The sequence below is a fragment of the Macaca nemestrina genome, chromosome 12, assembly GCF_043159975.1.
Source record: "Macaca nemestrina isolate mMacNem1 chromosome 12, mMacNem.hap1, whole genome shotgun sequence".
NCBI lineage: Eukaryota > Metazoa > Chordata > Mammalia > Primates > Cercopithecidae > Macaca > Macaca nemestrina.
Window position 1 is genome coordinate 59,418,016 of NC_092136.1, and position 21,062 is coordinate 59,439,077.

Sequence of the window (21,062 nt, forward strand, 5' to 3'; positions counted from 1 at the left end):
ATTCTCCTGTCCTGCCTCAGCCTCCCAAGCAGCTGGGACTACAGGCGCCTGCCATCATTCCCAGCTAATATTTTGTATTTTTAGTAGAGATGGGGTTTCACTGTGTTAGCCAGGATGGTCTCGATCTCCTGACCTTGTGATCCACCCACCTCAGCCTCCCAAAGTTGTGTGAGCACTGGCTTACAGGTGTGAGCCACTGTGCCCAGCCCCTCATTTGCCAGTTTCTTAACTGGAGTACTAGCTGCAGGGTGGAGCCCTTGGAAGTACAGGGCCAGGAAAGCATGCAGTTTCTAGAGTCTAATAAGCAGGCACTGCTGGAAGGCAAAGACAGGTCCCCAAGATTAAGGGTGCCATCTTATACTGTATCCTAGATCCCCAAAAGAGAGGGAAATACTACAGGAGAAGATAGTGCAGTACTTTTACCATGCATTTCATTGTAAGGCAGCCCAAAGCCAATCAGCCCATTTTACACTCAGCCCATCCCCCATGGGAGTCTCATCTCTCAGTGAGGGTTGGAGATGTTTCCATATCTTCCAGGGGGCCAACAACATGCTTCTCTAATTAAAACATCAAAGAGCCAAGTATCCCCCCATAACTGCCGTTAGCCATCCCCAAAGGTAATTTCCTACCTAGTTATTACACACCAAATTTCTCTCATAATGCAAAGTAATTTCTGATACCCACAAAAGTCAAAACTTACAGCTAATGCAATACAAAACAGAATACAGCCTTAGATTTTGAAAGGGATCTATTCTCTTTCAATTCCTGGGCTTCTGTGAGGAAAGCAGAGCTTTATCCCAGAATAGCATCTGTGGTGCCTCCTCTGCTTTTCCCCAGGAGTCCCAGGCTGTTAGAATGTATCTTAGATTCTCTCATATGGGCATCAAGAGTGGCAAGAAGACAAAATGGAAAAGAACAATTCTGTCTACTGAGAAAAAAAAAAAAAAACTTTTTTCAGAAAAACACAATTCAAGAAAAGGAAGAAGATAAAGTCCTCTTAAATACATGTAGGTTGGATATTTCTTTTTAATTCAGCTGATTTTAGCCATAGAGCTCTTTTTTAAAAAAATAAATAAATCCTTTTAAATCTCTTATTACTAGACTCTAGCCAGGACAGCCAATATTTCTGGCTTTTGATTTCTACCACAGGTAACTTTCCACATGAAATTAATAAGTTTTAGTTAAGGTTATAACTTAACCATGGACATATAAGGTGTCTCAAAGAGATGATAGCAGTTTCTTTTCTTTTTTTTTTTTTTTCTTTTTTTTTTCTTGCAAGATTTACAATCTCCCCAAGGGTAGTTTAGAGAAAGGAAAATCCCAGACAGGAAATCAGAAGTTATCCATGGGGGGAAAACCCTCAATAAATAGCAAAATTACACAAATAACAAACCAGAAAGGAAACATTCCAGAAGCGAAGAATTGAACCCAGGCCACCACTGTCGAAAGAAAAAGCTTCAGTTACCGAGCCACACAGCATTGAGCAGTTTCTATTGCTCTTCCCAGAAGAAGTCTAGAGCAGTCAATTTCAAGCTTGCAAAGGCTCTTAACTCCTTAAGATAATTTTTAGGGCTAACATGAACCCCAAAATTCCTGTCCTCTGGATGGCAGAAACCAAGATAAAATATCTTCACATGATCACAAGGTTAAGCTCTTAAGGACACTAAACAAGACAGAGAAATTTCATCCGGTATTGGTTTCAGGGACCCTCAACAAAGTTTGTTGCTGGGCTGGCTTGTAAAGCAGGCTTATTGGGGTCCTAAGCCTACGTTCTATCCTGTGATACCCCTCTCTCCATTACAGAAAGACAAATTCTTAGCACAAAGTCAACCAGATTTCCTACAGCCTAAGACTAGACTCACAAATGCTTTTTTCTAGTAATCAAACCATTGCAGAGAAGGCAAATAGTGATGTTTACCATTTACACACAAACGTGCACACACACACAGACGGGGAGGTGCAGAAACCCAGCTGGTAAGAATTTCTTACCCTTTTTGCCAGCACACCAGGTTTTGAGATTCCCTTTCTCTGCAGCTTCCAGAAGAACAGAGCAGATTTTGATGACCCTGCTAGTTGTGCCATAGCACATGTAAAGGTCAAGCCACTTTACAAAAGAAAATCACCCTTTTCTCTCTTATGGAACCATAAGCAAAAGATTCTCAATTTTGCAAGATGCTGCCCAAGAGGCTGCATAGGGAACCAAACTAATATTTTCCATCCCCGTAAAAGCAAAATATACATAACAAAACAGACACTAGTCACCTCATTCACCACCCAGTATTGACCTGGCAAGGCTCAAACTTTCTCACATTGGTCACATTGTCTTTGATCCACTCCAGGTGGGGAGGGATGACCTCTGACCAGTAATCTGATGGGTGGTCTCTGAGAAAGACGAAGAGCAGAGAGTCTCCCGAGCCAGGTCTGTTGAGCTTTCTTTGGGGCTCACCTTGTGATAGGGCTACAGTTATAGGACATCTCCCCAAGACTATTTCTCTATTGCAATTAAACCCATGCACATTGGGTCGGCAGTGCCCCATCAGTGGAGACAGTACCAGAGTCAGCCCCCAGTCCAAAACAACTAGGCAGCTGCTTGGGCTGGCATCTGAATCCATCACCAGAGGGAGACTACCAAACCATGGGCAGGTAGCCACATGGGCAATCCTGGACAAGACTCCAAATTTGTAACCACCCAATGGGTTCACCTTGCCTGCTGCCTAGACAGAGGTGATTTATCAAGACAGGGGAATTGCAATACAGAAAGAGTAATTCACACAGAGCCAGCTGTGCAGGAGACCGGAGTTTTATTTATAGTTAGAGACATAAATTCATAAGAGTTTAATTAGCTTTCAGGCACACTTCAAGTACATTTCATGTCTCCAACTCCTGTTGTACAAAATATCCCTGCTTTTAAACAGTAGATTTAAAACAAACAACTTTAGTTTTGTGGGATTTTTTTTTATGAGTTTTTTTATGAATGTGAAGTTTCAAAGAAGGCCAAACACAAAAATATCTGCAAAGAGCCAGAATAAGCCTTGAACAACATACAGTCAATAAAACATCAAGGTTTATTTTTTTAATTAATTAATTTATTATTATTATTATACTTTAAGTTCTAGGGTACATGTGCATAACGTGCAGGTTTGATACATATGTATACTTGTGCCATGTTGCTGTGCTGCACCCATCAACTCGTCACAACCCATCAACTCGTCATTTATATCAGGTATAACTCCCAAAGCAATCCCTCCCCTCTTCCCCCTCCCCATGATAGGCCCCGGTATGTGATGTTCCCCTTCCCGAGTCCAAGTGATCTCATTGTTCAGTTCCCACCTATGAGTGAGAACATGCGGTGTTTGGTTATCTGTTCTTGTGATAGTTTGCTTAGAATGATGGTTTCCAGCTGCATCCATGTCCCTACAAAGGACACAAACTCATCCTTTTTTATGGCTGCATAGTATTCCATGGTGTATATGTGCCACATTTTCTTAATCCAATCTGTCACTGATGGACATTTGGGTTGATTCCAAGTCTTTGCTATTGTGAATAGTGCCACGATAAACATACGTGTGCATGTGTCTTTATAGCAGCATGATTTATAACCCTTTGGGTATATACCCAGTAATGGGATGGTTGGGTCATATGGTACATCTAGTTCTAGATCCTTGAGGAATCGTCATACTGTTTTCCATAATGGTTGAACTAGTTTACAATCCCACCAACAGTGTAAAAGTGTTCCTATTTCTCCACATCCTCTCCAGGACCTGTTGTTTCCTGACTTTTTAATGATTGCCATTCTAACTGGTGTGAGATGGTATCTCATTGTGGTTTTGATTTGCATTTCTCTGATGGCCAGTGATGATGAGCATTTTTTCATGTGTCTGTTGGCTGTATGAATGTCTTCTTTTGAGAAATGCCTGTTCATATCCTTTGCCCACTTTTTGATGGGGTTGTTTGTTTTTTTCCTGTAAATTTGTTTGAGTTCTTTGTAGGTTCTGGATATTAGCCCTTTGTCAGATGGGTAGATTGCAAAAATTTTCTTCCATTCTGTAGGTTGCCTGTCCACGCTGATGGTAGTTTCTTTTGCTGTGCAGAAGCTCTTTAGTTTAATTAGATCCCATTTGTCAATTTTGTCTTTTGTTGCCGTTGCTTCTGGTGTTTTAGACATAAAGTCTTTGCCCATGCCTATGTCCTGAATGGTATTACCTAGGTTTTCCTCTAGGGTTTTTATGGTATTAGGTCTAACATTTAAGTCTCTAATCCATCTTGAATTAATTTTCGTATAAGGAGTAAGGAAAGGATCCAATTTCAGCTTTCTACTTATGGCTAGCCAATTTTCCCAGCACCATTTATTACATAGGGAATCCTTTCCCCATTTCTTGTTTCTCTCAGGTTTGTCAAAGATCAGATGGCTGTAGATGTGTGGTATTATTTCTGAGGACTCGGTTCTGTTCCATTGGTCTATATCTCTGTTTTGGTACCAGTACCATGCTGTTTTGGTTACTGTAGCCTTGTAGTATAGTTTGAAGTCAGGTAGCGTGATGCCTCCAGCTTTGTTCTTTTGTCTTAGAATTGTCTTGGAGATGCGGGCTCTTTTTTGGTTCCATATGAACTGTAAAGCAGTTTTTTCCAATTCTGTGAAGAAACTCATTGGTAGCTTGATGGGGATGGCATTGAATCTATAAAAAACCTTGGGCAGTATGGCCATTTTCACGATATTGATTCTTCCTATCCATGAGCATGGTATGTTCTTCCATTTGTTTGTGTCCTCTTTTATTTCATTGAGCAGTGGTTTGTAGTTCTCCTTGAAGAGGTCCTTTACATCCCTTGTAAGTTGGATTCCTAGGTATTTGATTCTCTTTGAAGCAATTGTGAATGGAAGTTCATTCCTGATTTGGCTCTCTGTTTGTCTGTTACTGGTATAGAAGAATGCTTGTGATTTTTGCACATTAATTTTGTATCCGGAGACTTTGCTGAAGTTGCTTATCAGTTTAAGGAGATTTTGGGCTGAGACAATGGGGTTTTCTAAATATACAATCATGTCATCTGCAAACAGGTACAATTTGACTTCTTCTTTACCTAACTGAATACCCTTGATTTCTTTCTCTTGCCTGATTGCCCTAGCCAGAACTTCCAACACTATGTTGAATAGGAGTGGTGAGAAGAGGGCATCCCTGTCTTGTGCCAGTTTTCAAAGGGAATTTGTCCAGTTTTTGCCCATTCAGTATGATATTGGCTGTGGGTTTGTCATAAATAGCTCTTATTATTTTGGGGTACGTTCCATCAATACCGAATTTATTGAGCGTTTTTAGCATGAAGGGCTGTTGAATTTTGTGAAAAGCCTTTTCTGCATCTATTGAGGTAATCATGTGGTTCTTGTCTTTGGTTCTGTTTATATGCTGGATTATGTTTATTGATTTGCTAATGTTGAACCAGCCTTGCATCCCAGGGATGAAGCCAACTTCATCATGGTGGATAAGCTTTTTGATGTGCTGCTGAATCCGGTTTGCCAGTATTTTATTGAGGATTTTTGCATCGATGTTCATCAGGGATACTGGTCTAAACTTCTCTTTTTTTGTTGTGTCTCTGCCAGGCTTTGGTATCAGGATGAGGTTGGCCTCATAAAATGAGTTAGGGAGGATTCCCTCTTTTTCTATTGATTGAAATAGTTTCAGAAGGAATGGTACCAGCTCCTCCTTGTACCTCTGGTAGAATTCAGCTGTGAATCCATCTGTTCCTGGACTTTTTTTGGTTGGTAGGCTTTTAATTATTGCCTCAATTTCAGAGCCTGTTATTGGTCTATTCAGGGATTCAACTTCTTCCTGGTTTAGTCTTGGAAGAGTGTAAGTGTCCAGGAAATTATCCATTTCTTCTAGATTTTCTAGTTTATTTGCGTAGAGGTGTTTATAGTATTCTCTGATGGTAGTTTGTATTTTTGTGGGGTCGGTGGTGATATCCCCTTTATCATTTTTTGTTGCGTCTATTTGATTCTTCTCTCTTTTCTTCTTTATTAGTCTTACTAGCGGTCTGTCAATTTTGTTGATCTTTTCAAAAAACCAACTCCTGGATTCATTGATTTTTTGGAGGGTTTTTTGTGTCTCTCTCTCCTTTAGTTCTGCTCTGATCTTAGTTATTTCTTGCCTTCTGCTAGCTTTTGAATGCATTTGCTCTTGCTTCTCTAGTTCTTTTAATTGTGATGTTAGAGTGTCAATTTTAGATCTTTCCAGCTTTCTCTTGTGGGCATTTAGTGCTATAAATTTCCCTCTACACACTGCTTTAAATGTGTCCCAGAGATTCTGGTATGTTGTATCTTTGTTCTCATTGGTTTCAAAGAACATCTTTATTTCTGCCTTCATTTCATTATGTACCCAGTAGTCATTCAGAAGCAGGTTGTTCAGTTTCCATGTAGTTGAGTGGTTTTGATTGAGTTTCTTAGTCCTGAGTTCTAGTTTGATTGCACTGTGGTCTGAGAGATAGTTTGTTATAACTTCTCTTCTTTTACATTTGCTGAGGAGTGCTTTACTTCCAATTATATGGCCAATTTTGGAATAAGTGCAATGTGGTGCTGAGAAGAATGTATATTCTGTTGATTTGGGGTGGAGAGTTCTGTAGATGTCTATTTGGTCTGCTTGCTGCAGAGATGAGTTCAATTCCTGGATATCCTTGTTAACTTTCTGTCTCGTTGATCTGTCTAATATTGACAGTGGGGTGTTGAAGTCTCCCATTATTATTGTATGGGAGTCTAAGTCTCTTTGTAAGTCTCTAAGGACTTGCTTTATGAATCTGGGTGCTCCTATATTGGGTGCATATATATTTAGGATAGTTAGCTCTTCTTGTTGAATTGATCCTTTTACCATTATGTAATGGCCTTCCTTGTCTCTTTTCATCTTTGATGGTTTAAAGTCTGCTTTATCAGAGACTAGTATTGCAATCCCTGATTTTTTTTGTTCTCCATTTGCTTGGTAAATCTTCCTCTATCCCTTTATTTTGAGCCTATGTATGTCTCTGCATGTGAGATGGGTCTCCTGAATACAGCAGACTGATGGGTCTTGACTCTTTATCCAGTTTGCCAGTCTGTGTCTTTTAATTGGACCATTTAGTCCATTTACATTTAAGGTTAAGATTGTTATGTGTGAACTTGATCCTGCCATTATGATATTAACTGGTTATTTTGCTCGTTAGTTGATGCAGTTTCTTCCTAGCCTAAATGGTCTTTACATTTTGGCATGTTTTTGCAATGGCTGGTACCAGTTGTTCCTTTCCATGTTTAGTGCTTCCTTCAGGGTCTCTTGTAAAGCAGGCCTAGTGGTGACAAAATCTCAAGCATTTGCTTATCTGTAAAGGATTTTATTTCTCCTTCACTTGTGAAACTTAGTTTGGCTGGATATGAAATTCTGGGTTTAAAATTCTTTTCTTTAAGAATGTCGAATATTGGCCCCCACTCTCTTCTGGCTTGTAATGTTTCTGCCGAGAGATCTGCTGTTAGTCTGATGGGCTTCCCTTTGTGGGTAACCCGACCTTTCTCTCTGGCTGCCCTTAAGATTTTTTCCTTCATTTCAACTTTGGTGAATCTGGCAATTATGTGTCTTGGAGTTGCTCTTCTCGAGGAGTATCTTTGTGGCGTTCTCTGTATTTCCTGGATTTGAATGTTGGCCTGCCCTACTAGGTTGGGGAAGTTCTCCTGGATGATATCCTGAAGAGTGTTTTCCAACTTCGTTCCATTTTCCACCTCACTTTCAGGCACCCCAATCAGACGTAGATTTGGTCTTTTTACATAATCCCATACTTCTTGCAGGCTTTGTTCATTTCTTTTTCTTCTTTTTTCTTTTGGTTTCTCTTCTCGCTTCATTTCGTTCATTTGATCCTCAATCGCTGATACTCTTTCTTCCAGTTGATCGAGTCGGTTACTGAAGCTTGTGCATTTGTCACGTATTTCTCGTGTCATGGTTTTCATCTCTTTCATTTCGTTTATGACCTTCTCTGCATTAATTACTCTAGCCATCAATTCTTCCAATTTTTTTTCAAGATTTTTAGTGTCTTTGCACTGGGTACGTAATTCCTCCTTTACCTCTGAGAAGTTTGATGGACTGAAGCCTTCTTCTCTCATCTCGTCAAAGTCATTCTCCGTCAAGCTTTGATCCGTTGCTGACAATGAGCTGCGCTCCTTTGCTGGGGGAGATGTGCTCTTATTTTTTGAATTTCCAGCTTTTCTGCCCTGCTTTTTCCCCATCTTTGTGGTTTTCTCTGCCTCTGGTCTTTGATGATGATAGTGACATACTGATGGGTTTTTGGTGTAGGTGTCCTTCCTGTTTGATAGTTTTCCTTCTAACAGTCAGGACCCTCAGCTGTAGGTCTGTTGGAGATTGCTTGAGGTCCACTCCAGACCCTGTTTGCCTGGGTGTCAGCAGCAGAGGCTGCAGAAGATAGAATATTGCTGAACAGCGAGTGTACCTGTCTGATTCTTGCTTTGGAAGCTTCCTCTCAGGGGTGTACTCCACCCTGTGAGGTGTGGGGTGTCAGACTGCCCCTAGTGGGGGATGTCTCCCAGTTAGGCTACTCAGGGGTCAGGGACCCACTTGAGCAGGGAGTCTGTCCCTTCTCAGATCTCAACCTCCGTGTTGGGAGATCCACTGCTCTCTTCAAAGCTGTCAGACAGAGTCGTTTGCGTCTGCAGAGGTTTCTGCTGCTTTTATTGTTGTTTACTGTGCCCTGTCCCCAGAGGTGGAGTCTACAGAGATAGGCAGGTTTCCTTGAGCTGCTGTGAGCTCCACCCTGTTCGAGCTTCCCAGCAGCTTTGTTTACCTACTTAAGCCTCAGCAATGGCGGGCGCCCCTCCCCCAGCCTCACTGCTGCCTTGCTGTGAGATCTCAGACTGCTGTGCTAGCAATGAGGGAGGCTCCGTGGGCGTGGGACTCTCCCGGCCAGGTGTGGGATATAATCTCCTGGTGTGCCTGTTTGCTTAAAGCACAGTATTGGGGTGGAAGTTACCCGATTTTCCAGGTGTTGTGTGTCTCAGTTCCCCTGGCTAGGAAAACAGATTCCCTTTCCCCTTGCACTTCCCAGGTGAGGTGATGCCTCGCCCTGCTTCAGCTCTCGCTGGTCGGGCTGCAGCAGCTGACCAGCACCTATTGTCCAGTACTCCCTAGTGAGATGAACCCAGTACCTCAGTTGAAAATGCAGAAATCACCGGTCTTCTGTGTCGCTCGCGCTGGGAGTTAGAGACTGGAGCTGTTCCTATTGGCCATCTTGCTCCGCCCCCTCAACATCAAGGTTTAAATTGTTGCTTTAACTTCCTTTTGGCTGGAAACTCCATATTCTGGTAATTCACCAAAATGACCAACACAAGGAAAAGAGGAGAGACACCCAATGTATGTTTTCTAGACCTTTTAGAAAACATGGAGTTGGCCACATGCATGGGAGTCTATAAAAAAAGTGATACTGTAGACATCAAGGGAATGGGTATGGTTCAAAAAGTAATGCCTCGCAAGTGTTACCATGGCAAAAACTGGAAGAGTCTATAATCTTACTTAGCATGCTGTTAGCATTGCTGTAAAAAAAAGAAAAAAAAAAAGTTAAAGGCAAGATTCTTGCCAAAAGAATTAATGCGCATATGGAGCACATTAAACACTCTAAGGCACAAGGTAGCCTCCTGAAATGCATGAAAGAAAGTGATCAGAAAAAGAAGGGAGCCAAAGAGAAAGGTACCTGAATTCAGCTGACAGCCAGACTGCTGCACCAAGAGAAGCACACTTTGTGAGAACCAATGGAGAGGAGCCAGAGCTACTGGAACCTATTCCCTATGAATTCATGACATAATAGGTGCAAATAATAATAATAATAAAAGACCCTTGGACTGTTAAAAAAAAAAATTTTTCCGTTAATATCAGCCCACAGAAATTGCAGAGAAAGCCAGTAGTGATGCTGCAAAAACAAAATGTAAGGAAATTGACATCTAAAAAAAGAATCAAATTTTGAAGACTACCAGAAGAGACAAGAGACGATGGTCTTGTATTGCCAGAAAAAGTCAAAAAGGACAATGTTTGATGCTACAATTGTTTTTACCAAGTGTAAGCATCTTCTAAAACAATGGATCAATGTTTCATTTTATCTACTTTTTTGCTGAGGAAGAGACTCTTCACAAGTTTTTACCAACAGAAATTTGTGATAAATTTGCTGGTGGGCCGGGCATGGTGGCTCACACCTGTAATCCCAGCTCTTTGGGTGGCTGAGGCAGGCAGATCACCTAAGGTCAGGAGTTCAAGACCAGCCTGGCCAACATGGCAAAACCCTGTCTCTACTAAAAATACAAAAAAATTAGCCAGGCGTGGTGGCGGGTGCCTGTAATCCCAGTTTCTTGCCAGGCTGAGGCATGAGAATCGCTTGAACCCAGGAGGTGGAGGTTGCAGTGAGCCAAGACCACGCCATTGCACTCCAGCCTGGGCAACAAGAACGAAACTGCGTCTCAAAAAAAAAATTCTGGTGAAAATATCTTAGTGAAATTTTTCAACTGCAAAGACAATTGAAAACTACAAGAATTGTTCCCAAAGAAACAAAATATGAATGGTAATTGTAATTTCTGTAATTTATTGTAAATTTCTTTGTGAAGTGTGATTTGTATAAATCTCTGTCAATGTATTTATATGTTCATGACTTTTCCTCTTTGCCTATTTGTTCCTTCATATTAAAGAAGCTTTTCAAAATTAAAATTAGCAAAGAGATGTTCTTTGGTCACCTAGAAGCTGACAGAGTGACAAATCTATACGTCTACTGCATATGTACACGTAAAGAGGAGTGATTCATTTCCTAAGACTGCTGTAACAAACTATCACAAACTGTGGAACTTAAAACAGCAGAAATTTATTGTTTTGTGGCTCTGGAGGCTAGAAGTAAGAAAGCAATGTGTTAGCAGCAGGGTCATGCTCTCTGACGGATCTGAAAAAGAATACGTTTTATACCTTTCCCTTGGCTTCAGGTGTGCTCCAGCAATCAATCTTTGGAGTTCATTCACTGATTTGCAACTGCTTAACTCCATAATCTCTGCTTTCAAGGTCACATGGCTTTCTCCCTATATGTCTCTGTCTTTACCTGGTCAGCATTACCCTGAGTGTCCATCTGTCTCTCTTCATACGCTTTTTTTTTTTTTTTTTTTTTTTTTTTTTTTTTTTTGAGATGGAGTCTGACTCTGTCGCCCAGGCTAGAGTGCAGTGGCCTCATCTCAGCGCACTGCAACCTTGCCTCCCGGGTTCAAGCTATTCTCCTGCCTCAGCCACCCATGTAGCTGGAATTACAGGCATGAGCCACCACACCCGGCTAATTTTTGTGTTTTTAGTAGAGACGTGTTGGCCAGGCTGTTGGCCAGCATGTTGGCCAGGCTGGTCTCGAATTCCTGACCTCAGGTGATCCGCCCGCCTCGGCCTCCCAAAGTGCTGGAATTACAGGCGTGAGCCACCGTGCCCGACCTGTATATATGTATGTACGTATATATGTATCTATCTATCTATCTGGACACTAGGCATTTTGGATTAGGCGCCCACCTATACCCGTATGGCTTCATCTTAACAAATTACATCTACAATGACCCTATTTCCACATAAGGTCACATTCTGAGTTACTGCAGGTTAGGACTTAACACAGCTTTTTGGGGACGGGAAGAATCACGAGGGAAGACACAATTCAACCCATAACAAGGAATAATTTTGACAGTCATTGCCAATTTGCAGATGTTAAGGCTCAAAAACAAACTACAATATTACTGTTCATTAACACACAAATGTGTAGGTACGTTTTTTCCCCTTAAAAAAACACACTGGTGTAATTAAAAACAATCCACTACTTTTCCCTTTAGCGCTGTAAATTTTTTAACTGGAATGATTACTTCAACAAAAGAAAAATTTCACTATCTGCGTTTCTTTTCCGGTCATCGTTATTATCCGTTTTACTATTACTACTGAAAATCACTGTGTTAAAAACGATGCGTACAGGTGTCAACAAGGCTAGCTGTCCACTGCTGGACCGCGTAGGGCCGTCAGCCCGCAGGGCTCCGACCCCTCCGGGTGCCTTTCTCCTCAGACGCTCTCTTTCCCAGGAGGCTCCGCGGCGGAGCGTCCCATCGCCCTAAAAGCCACTGGCTGACGCAGCCAAAAAAAAAAAAACCCGATGGCCCGCTTATCCCACACTAGGGGGCGCCTGCTTCTCCGGCCGCCACAGAGCGCTCTGGATGCCTGAAGCCCGCCCAGCTCGCCGCCTCTGGAAAAGCTCAACACCATTTCTCCGCCCTTCCCGAGATTGCCAACGAGGCAGGCTCTGATGCGCATGCGCAAACACGTTCGCCACGCTCGGAGCTAAGGCGCATGCGTCCCCTGAAATTGCCGCCACCCTGTCTACCTTCCAGTTTCCAGTTCCGGCCTCCAAGGGGCGGGCAGAAGCTGGAAACATGCGGCTGTCGGTCGCTGCAGCCATCTCCCATGGCCGCGTATTTCGCCGTCTGGGCCTCGGTCCCGAGTCCCGCATCCATCTGTTGCGGAACTTGCTCACAGGGCTGGTGCGGCACGAACGCATCGAGGCACCATGGGCGCGTGTGGACGAGATGAGGGGCTACGCGGAGAAGGTGAGGAGCGGGGCCCTCTTGTCCACTCTGCGGGTCTAGTCTGAGGGGGCGGGGCCGGCTGCAAGTGGAAAGGGACTGGGACCAACCTGGTAAACCATTCCCCAAGTCTGAGTCTTCTAGGACCCGCAGCTGAACCCGCCCCTCCATCGCCTCTAATGGAAGACTGGTTAGGGCTGCGGAGTTAAGAGATGGCGTAGATTGGAGATGGTTTGCTAGTGGAAAGAATGCATTGCGGTCCGGTATTAGAGAAATTAGATTGGCACCTTGTTTTCTTGCTCGGTTGGATCCGTGATGTTATGTCCTCACAGCTCATCGACTATGGGAAGCTGGGAGACACCAACGAACGAGCCATGCGCATGGCTGACTTCTGGCTCACAGTGAGTGCGTCCTATCGGCCTTCAGAATCCCACCCTTTACTCCCTAGGGGTAGGGGTTGGAAGAAGGAGAACTGTGCAGAATTAAGCTTGGGTACTCACTTATGGGCCAATGTTGTTAACTAAATTAGAAACTGTGTCTTAAGTTAGTTGAAGTCGATGTCAATATTCCTCTGCACAACTGCCTATAAACGACTCCTTTGTGTAACATTGACTCTACCAGATTGGTGAGGGGCGGGGGAGGTCTTTCTATGTGTGGATGGACCTTATCTTTGGGAGTGGCCTAAAGTTAAATGCCTCTGCAGTTTTGCCTGACTCTTCTGTCTCTTGGATAATTCTCCCTCTAGGAGAAAGACTTGATCCCAAAGCTGTTTCAAGTTCTGGCCCCTCGATACAAAGATCAAAATGGGGGCTACACAAGAATGCTGCAGATCCCAAATCGGAGTTTGGATCGGGCCAAAATGGCAGTGATCGAGTATAAAGGGAACTGCCTCCCACCCCTGCCTCTGCCTCGCAGAGACAGCCACCTTACACTCCTAAACCAGCTGCTGCAGGGTTTGCGGCAGGACCTCAGCCAGAGCCAGGAAGCAAGCAACCACAGCTCCCACACAGCTCAAACACCAAGGATTTAACTGGATCTGAAGAGTCTGCAGCCCTTAATCAGTGCCCATGATCACAGGCCTTTGGAGCGCTTTTACTCTCTGAGAAGAACTGGAGCTAGAGATGTAAAATGGACAGTCTTAATGGGATTGAGAACCTTCTGGGAGCCAGATGACCCTCTCTTTGCACAATAGATAAAAGTCTTTATATGAATATATATAAGTTCATTTCTTTTTTCCCTCCTGTGGGATTTCTGGAGAATGAGAATTACCCAAATGCTCAGTCTACCTGGGATAGTAAATTCCTGGCTTATGCTTCTGGTCCTTAAATTTGGGTTATTTTTGGTTAGTGCAGTTCTGTTTTTCTTAATGCCAGTTTACATGGGAATGCATCCTTTAATTCCAAATGTTGCCAGAGGTGGTTTTGTTTTGACATCTGGTCTCCTAGAGACTGAGTGCTTGGGATTTCTTAGAGAAGATTACTTCCTGACAGGGGTAGGGGAGTGACAATCTGCAAGTGAAACTTCCTTAAACAATCTTGTATCCTACGAACCTTCAGGGGATACTGCAATCATTCCTCTGTTTTGAGGCAGGATCACACATTACCTTCATGTGTTCCCTTCAGCCCCCTAAATGGGCCTGGGAGGAGAGGACCCAAGAACTCAGATGTTCTACCAGTTTGGCCAAAGGGGTGGAGACATTCAGCAGAGGATGTTGGTCTCCAGGATAAGCTCCTTCCTCTTGGTGGGGGGAAGGGGTAAGAAAGAGGGTCTATGCCTGAGAAGGATTAGGATATTAAACCTCCTAGGAATTTCCTGGAAATTTTTATTGTTGTCAAATCTGGCCTCTCTGGGAACCCAGAAAAGGGAAATCCGGCTTCAGAATGTGAGAAGCTGGGAACCCCTTTCTTGGCACAGCCAGGCTGCCGTTCCCTTGGGTTCAGAGGCTTTAGTATGGTGGTAGTTATGGAAAGACGGAAAGGAGCCATCACTCTTGGTCCAAACACTTGATAGCAGTGCCTGATAATTGCCGTATCTCCAGTAGAGCAGGTAGAAGAGATTTTATCTTAGGCTCTATCTTCTGTGTGTATTTGGCCCACTGAACCCATCCACTGTCTGAGACAATAAGTAAGAGTAAAGGTAAAGGGATCACTGGTGTAACAGACATGGCTTCAGTGACAGAACGAACTATTCTGGTGCTAATTTAGCTGCAGCTGCGTTAGTCTGATACTCATCTACTCCTAACAGAGCTCTTTATCTCTTTTTCTCTACTCTGGTTTGTTCTTCACACTAGCCAGAAAGCTCTTACATTTCAAATGAAATATAGTAGACACTCAAAACATGTATGAAATAAAGCTACAACTCTGCTTCTGCTAAAAAATATACCCCTCTTCTGTCTTAGCGTGAACATCCACCCTAGCTAGATATCTAGGAGTCATGCCTGACTTCTAGAAAAACCACTTTCCTTAAAACCACATCTTTATTTTGAATAGATGGATTGTGGCTCAGCTCCTGTAGCTTTTCTTCTTAGACCCCAGAAATATATCTCCCTGTGGGACTTCCAACAGTTCCCTACATGCTTTTTGAGCATCTGCTGGTTCCCAGCATCAATTTAGGCAGAAGGGATACAACATCCACTGTTTGTCTAATAGAGACTAGAGATAAGAAACAACCTGTACCACCAATGAGCTCACAATAACAGGCCACTGCCACTACCACAGTGGCCTCAAGGGACACTGCTTCCCCTTTAATGTTTTGGTCCAAATAAAAGTAGATGAATCCTAAAACATTTGCTAAAGGCTCAGGGATAACACAAGGAAAGTAACAGCATCAAGAATTTTACTGCCGGGCCTGGTGGCTCATTCCTATAATCCCAGCATTTCGGGAGGCCAAGGCGGGTGGATCATAAGGTCAGGAGATCAACACCATCCTGGCTGACATGGTGAAACACGGTCTCTACTAAAAATACAAAAAAATTAGCCGGGCATGGTGGCGGCACCTATAGTCCCAGCTACTGGGGAGGCTGAGGCAGGAGAATGGCATGAACCCGGGAAGCGGAGCTTGCAATGAGCCAAGATTGCACCATTGACTCCAGCCTGGGCAACACAGTGAGACATCTCAAAAAAAAAAAAAGAATTTTACTAATCGAGCTTATAAATAACTTTTCTTCAACTAGTGGACTGCTCCCCCCAAGTCCATCTAAGCACCTCTTAAATACATTCCAAATCCAAGAGTACCACTCTCAAAGGTTCCCACCATCTTGGGCTCCAGTTCTTTACATAAGGTTGACAAAGTAATGATCACTCCTTTCGCAAAAGGTAACAAGTTTAGGCTTTACAGTTAAAACACTGCAAGCCTGTTATCTTGGGGAGATGACTAGAAAAGTCAGAGATTATTTCCTTACACTAATCTACACTGAAATTAACAAGTCATGTTTTTATTTCCACAATGTTCCTCAAATCTGCAATGAACTTGCTCCCTAATATGAAACCCAAGATACCTCTATCCTGGATTACTGCAACAACCTCCTAACTTACCTCCCTCTACACTTTGGCTGTAGTGATGGGAATCCGATCATCTTACTTCCCTGGTGATGGTCGCCAGTTGCTTATTTCCTATGGGAAAGAGTCCAGATTCCTTATCATGACTCCCTTCCTAGTTCAGGCATCTACTCATCACTCCAGCTACTTCCTTTGCCTTCCTTTGCTATGCTCTATAAGCATAAAAGTTCCTATTTTGGATGTTTCCCTGTGCACACCTCCCCTGTCCACAACCTTTTGTTAAAGCAGTCCCCGCCGCACAGAGAGCCTTCTCTCTTTTACCTGCTTAACTTACACACAAACTTTTGGCAGCACCTAGGTGGCTCCCCGACCATCCCCACACCTAAATTCATGACTTTGTCAACTGAGGTGCTCTATGTTTCCATAACACACTGAATTTGCCACATTGCATTACAGTTTCCTACAGTGGATTTGTTCCTGAATGGGTTGTAGTGGACAGGCCTAAACTAAGTTAAAGCAGTGAGAATCTAGGCTCTATTCTGCCTAGATGAATAAATTGGCATGTTATTCTAAGTGTCAGTGGGGAACTGGCTTTAGGCAGAAGATAACACTGAGAGTAGCAGATTAGAACAACTAAAACTACAGCACCAAGAGCTCCCAAACTGGAGTCCTAGTTACGTTGGAATAATAATCTTTTTTAGTGATTATTCCCATTTGGGTCTGAATTTTCTGTTAATTGCTACTAAAAGTAATCTGATAGTTTGTGTACCATTGAACCTTTAAAGAAGTGCTTCTCAAAAATTGTGACTGTGACCTACAGGTCAAAAAACATTTTACATCAGAACAGATTAGTCATAAACATAAATGATTGAAACAAAATCTTCGTAAAAGGTTATTTACCTTTACAAATATGATCTACACTCATATTTTCTACTTGTTCACCTTTTATATGCTGGCCCCAATTCACTAAATTGATTTTACAACCCACTAATGGATTACAATCTACTCTTTGAAAAACACTTTTCATAGCCAGTATTCCAGTGACTAATCATTGCCTTTGCTGGATTAAAATCCAGACATCTAATGACACAAAGGTTATCTATGACCTGGTCCCAGCCACTTCTCAGCCTCCTCTCCTACCACTATTTGCAGCTACCCTTCGTGAGAAACTGCTTGTTATTCCCTGACTGTATTACTACTTGGTATATGATGTTCCCTCTACTATAATGTTTGCCCTCTTTCAAGTCCACTCCTACTTGTCATTCAAATATTTGCTCAGAAGTCACTTTTTTGAGGCCCCAAACTCCATATCACCCTCCAAATGGGCTCAGGCCTCTCTTGTGTACTGTTATGTATAATCCTGTGGGCATACTCCTAACTAGTTGCCTGTCTACTTAACTGATCCCTTCATTCAGCCAAACTGCTGAAGCCAGAGACTGGGACTCATTCTTGGTAACTCTACCATAAGGCCTGATACAAAATCGGTGCTCAATATATGTTCATTAAATAAGGAGGAGTAAGCTACATCCATGCCATATTCAACTCTCTGGCTGAGCTTTACAAACAATAAACATGGTACCACATGCAGAGACAGGGTTAAGCTACACTACTGAGTATACCAAGCAAAATAAATGGTCTCCTGCCTCTTCTGGAACTTAAATGCTAATAATGATTGTCAGGAATGTGAGCATATTTCTAATTCATTTCCCAGACATTTTATATTACAATTTTTTGGAATATTTCTAACCAACCCATAGAGAGAAAACACCTATAAATTTTCCAAGACTAGCCAAAAGCTGAAAGATTGCGTTTTTTGTAAAGTGTTGACAGAATTACCCAGGCAAAGCTCAGCACTATTCCAGTGATCCAATTTCTTTCTTTCTTTCTAGTTAACACATCCATCACCACCTATGCTGTACATTATTTCTCCAGAACTTGTTCATCTTATAACTGAAAGTTTAGACCTTTGATCAACATCTCTATTTCCCTCACACCTCAGACCCTGGCAATGACTGTTCTACTATGTTTCTATGAGTTCAATGTTTTTAAATTTCATATATGAATGAGATCATACATAATTTTCTTTCTAACTTATTCACTTAGCATAATGTTCTCCTAGTTTATCCATGTTGTCATGAATGGCAGGATTTCCTTTTTTATGGCTAAATACAATTCCATTGTATATAAATATACTACATTCACTTTATCTATTTATGTGTTGGCAGACAGTTAGATTTTTTCTGTATCTTGGCTATTGTAAATAAGCCTGCAGTGAACATGGGAATGCAGATATCTCTCTTCAGGATCCTGATTTTGTTTCCCAGAAGTGGGATTGCTGGATCATAGGGTAGTTCTATTTTTAATTTTTTGAAGAACCTTCATACTACTGTTTCCCATAGTGGCTGTACCAATTTGCATTCCCACCAAGAGTGTACAAATGTTCCCCTTTCTCCACATCTTCACCAACACTTGTCATCTCCTATCTTTTTTTTTTAATAGCCATGCTAAAAAGTGTGGGATGATATCTCATTATGGTTTTGATTTACATTTCTCTGATGATTAGTGGTGCTGAACACTTTTTCATGTATTGCTTCTTTAGAAAATATTCAGATCCTTTGCTCATTTTCAAATCAGATTTTTTGTGTTTTCTTGATATTGAGTTGTATGAGTTCCTTATATATTTTGGATATCAGCCCCTTATCAGATATGGTTTGCAAATATTTTCTCCCATTCGGTAGGTTGCTTTTTCATTTTGTTGATTGTTTCCTTTGATGTACAGAGCCTTTTAGTTTGATGTGGTCCAACTTGTTTATTTTCATTTTGTTTGCCTATGCTTTTCGTGTCATATCTGAAAAATCATTGCCAAGGCCAATGTCAAGGAGCTGTTCCCCTATGTTTTCTTCTGAGAGTTTTACAGTTTCACATCTTACATTTAAGTCTTGAATCCATTCCAAATTCATTTTTATATGGTATAATACAAGGGTCCAATTTTGTCATTTTGCATATGTCTATCCAGTTTTCCCAACACTATTTATTGAAGGGACTTTTTGTTCCCCATTGTGTATTCTTGGTGCCTCATCAAAGATTAGCTGACCAGCTGGGCATAGTGGCTCACACCTATGATCCCAGCACCTCGAGAGGCAGGGGCAGGAGGATCACTTGAGCACAAGAGTTTGAAACCAGGCTGGGCAACATCCGGAGACCTCATCTCTACAAAAAAATCCAGAAAATTAGCTGAATATGGTGGTGTATGCTTATAGTCCCAGCTCCTCAGGAGGCTGAGATGGAAAGACCACTTGAGCCCGGGAAGTCAGGGCTGCAGTGAGCCAAGATTGTGCCTCTGCACTCCAATCTGGGAAACACAGTGAGACCCTATTTTTAAAAAAAAATCAGTTGATCATATGACCATATATGCATGGATTTATTTCTGAGTTCTCGATCCTGTTTTATTGGTCTGTGTGTCTATGTTTAGGATGTACATGCAAAACAGTATGGTACATAATGTTTTGATTGCCGAACTTTGTAATGTAGTTTGAAATCAGCAAAGGTGATGCCTCCAGCTTTGTTCTTTATCAAGATTATTTATTCTATTTGGAGTCTTTCATGGTTCTATACTAATTTTAGGATTTTTTTCTACATCTATGAAAAATACTATGGAATTTCATAGGGATTGAATTGAATGTGTAGATTACTTTGGGTAACGTGGACATTTTAATATTATTAATTCTTCCAATCCATAAACATGGAATGTATTTCCAGCTATTTGTTCTTTTTTAGTTTCTTTCATTGGCACCTCATAGTTTTCAGTGTATAGATCTTTTGTGTGTGTGTGTGTGTGTGTGTAGATTTTTCACCTCCTTGGTTAAATTTATTCTTAAGATTTTATTCTTTTTGATGCTGTTATAAACAGGATTGTTTTCTTTGTTTCCTTTTGCAGTCTAGTTTTACATTATACATTCTTCATTACAACAATGGTATAATTATATTGTTCAGCACTCATTCCTAAATCGTGGACTACTTGAGCATAAACACATCTAATTCACTTTTCTCACCACCCTGTAAAGAACATGAGACAAAATAGGCATCTATAAATGTCTGTTGAATGAATCAATGTGTTATACTGAGTTCTTCTGCTTAGCTCTGTCTTTTGGACTCGCTGACTCCTCCCTTCTCCTGTTTCCTCCTTTTTCATCTAAAAAAGAACTTCCTGCAAAGCTGATTCCCTATTGTTCATGCCTGGGTAATGTTTGTACCCTTAAGGCTTTCCTCTATGTGCTCTTAAATGCATGGGCATAGTGTAGCTCTCCTTTAGTGCTGGGATATAAATGTGTTAGTTATTGACGTTTTGGTTTTGTTTTTGTTTTTTGAGGCGATTCTCCTGCCTCAGCCTCCCAAGTAGCTGGGATTACAGGTGCCTGCCACGAGGCTTGGCTACTTTTTGTATTTTTAGTAGAGATGGATTTTCACCATGTTGGCCAGGCTGGTCTCGAACTCCTGATCTCAGGTGATCCGCCTGCCTCGGCCTCCCAAAGTACTGGGATTACAGGCGTGAGCCACTGAGCCCAGCCTTAAATTTGGTAGTTAAATCTGAGATATCTTAATAATAGAAATGGTTTGTGTGGTTACATTTCCAGGAAAGGACTTTAAACTTTTCTGATATTTTTGCATTCTGTTCCACAACATATCTATTTAATATAAAAATAATGTTTTAATTCTCACAAGTTAAATATTGTACATTACACACACACACATGAATGCACACAATTTTCTATCAAAATTAATGTCTTGGGAAGACAAGCCTTGTTTACACTGTGGTTTCATATATACCTTGGTACACCACTGTGTAGCCCAGCATGGGAAGCACAGCATTAAAGAGTTTTTCTGCTATTCACTTGAAAACACAAAAGGAGATAAAAACACAAAAGCTGTACCTAGGGATGTCACGGAAGACTTAATGACATTGTCCTGGCTTAATTTCTAACTAC

General features: G+C 41.8%; 1 protein-coding gene across 1 annotated transcript; it reads left to right on the plus strand.

Moving 5' to 3' along the window:
- Positions 1-12,381: 12,381 nt before the first annotated feature.
- Positions 12,382-13,791, plus strand: LOC105488697 (mitochondrial ribosomal protein L17). The gene is made up of 3 exons (XM_011753013.3): positions 12,382-12,604; positions 12,913-12,981; positions 13,326-13,791. Exons 1-3 carry the CDS (start codon positions 12,431-12,433, stop codon positions 13,608-13,610), a joined length of 528 nt encoding a protein of 175 aa, XP_011751315.1. The 5' UTR covers positions 12,382-12,430; the 3' UTR covers positions 13,611-13,791.
- The last annotated feature ends 7,271 nt before the right edge of the window (positions 13,792-21,062 follow it).

What these genes read in the sequence shown, in the direction of transcription:
- LOC105488697 (XM_011753013.3), top strand. Translation starts at nt 12,431, where the DNA reads ATGCGGCTGTCGGTCGCTGCAGCCATCTCCCATGGCCGCGTATTTCGC. An exon ending in TGAGGGGCTACGCGGAGAAG is followed by an intron (nt 12,605 to 12,912) that starts GTGAGGAGCGGG and finishes ATGTCCTCACAG; the next exon opens with CTCATCGACTATGGGAAGCT. An exon ending in TGGCTGACTTCTGGCTCACA is followed by an intron (nt 12,982 to 13,325) that starts GTGAGTGCGTCC and finishes TTCTCCCTCTAG; the next exon opens with GAGAAAGACTTGATCCCAAA.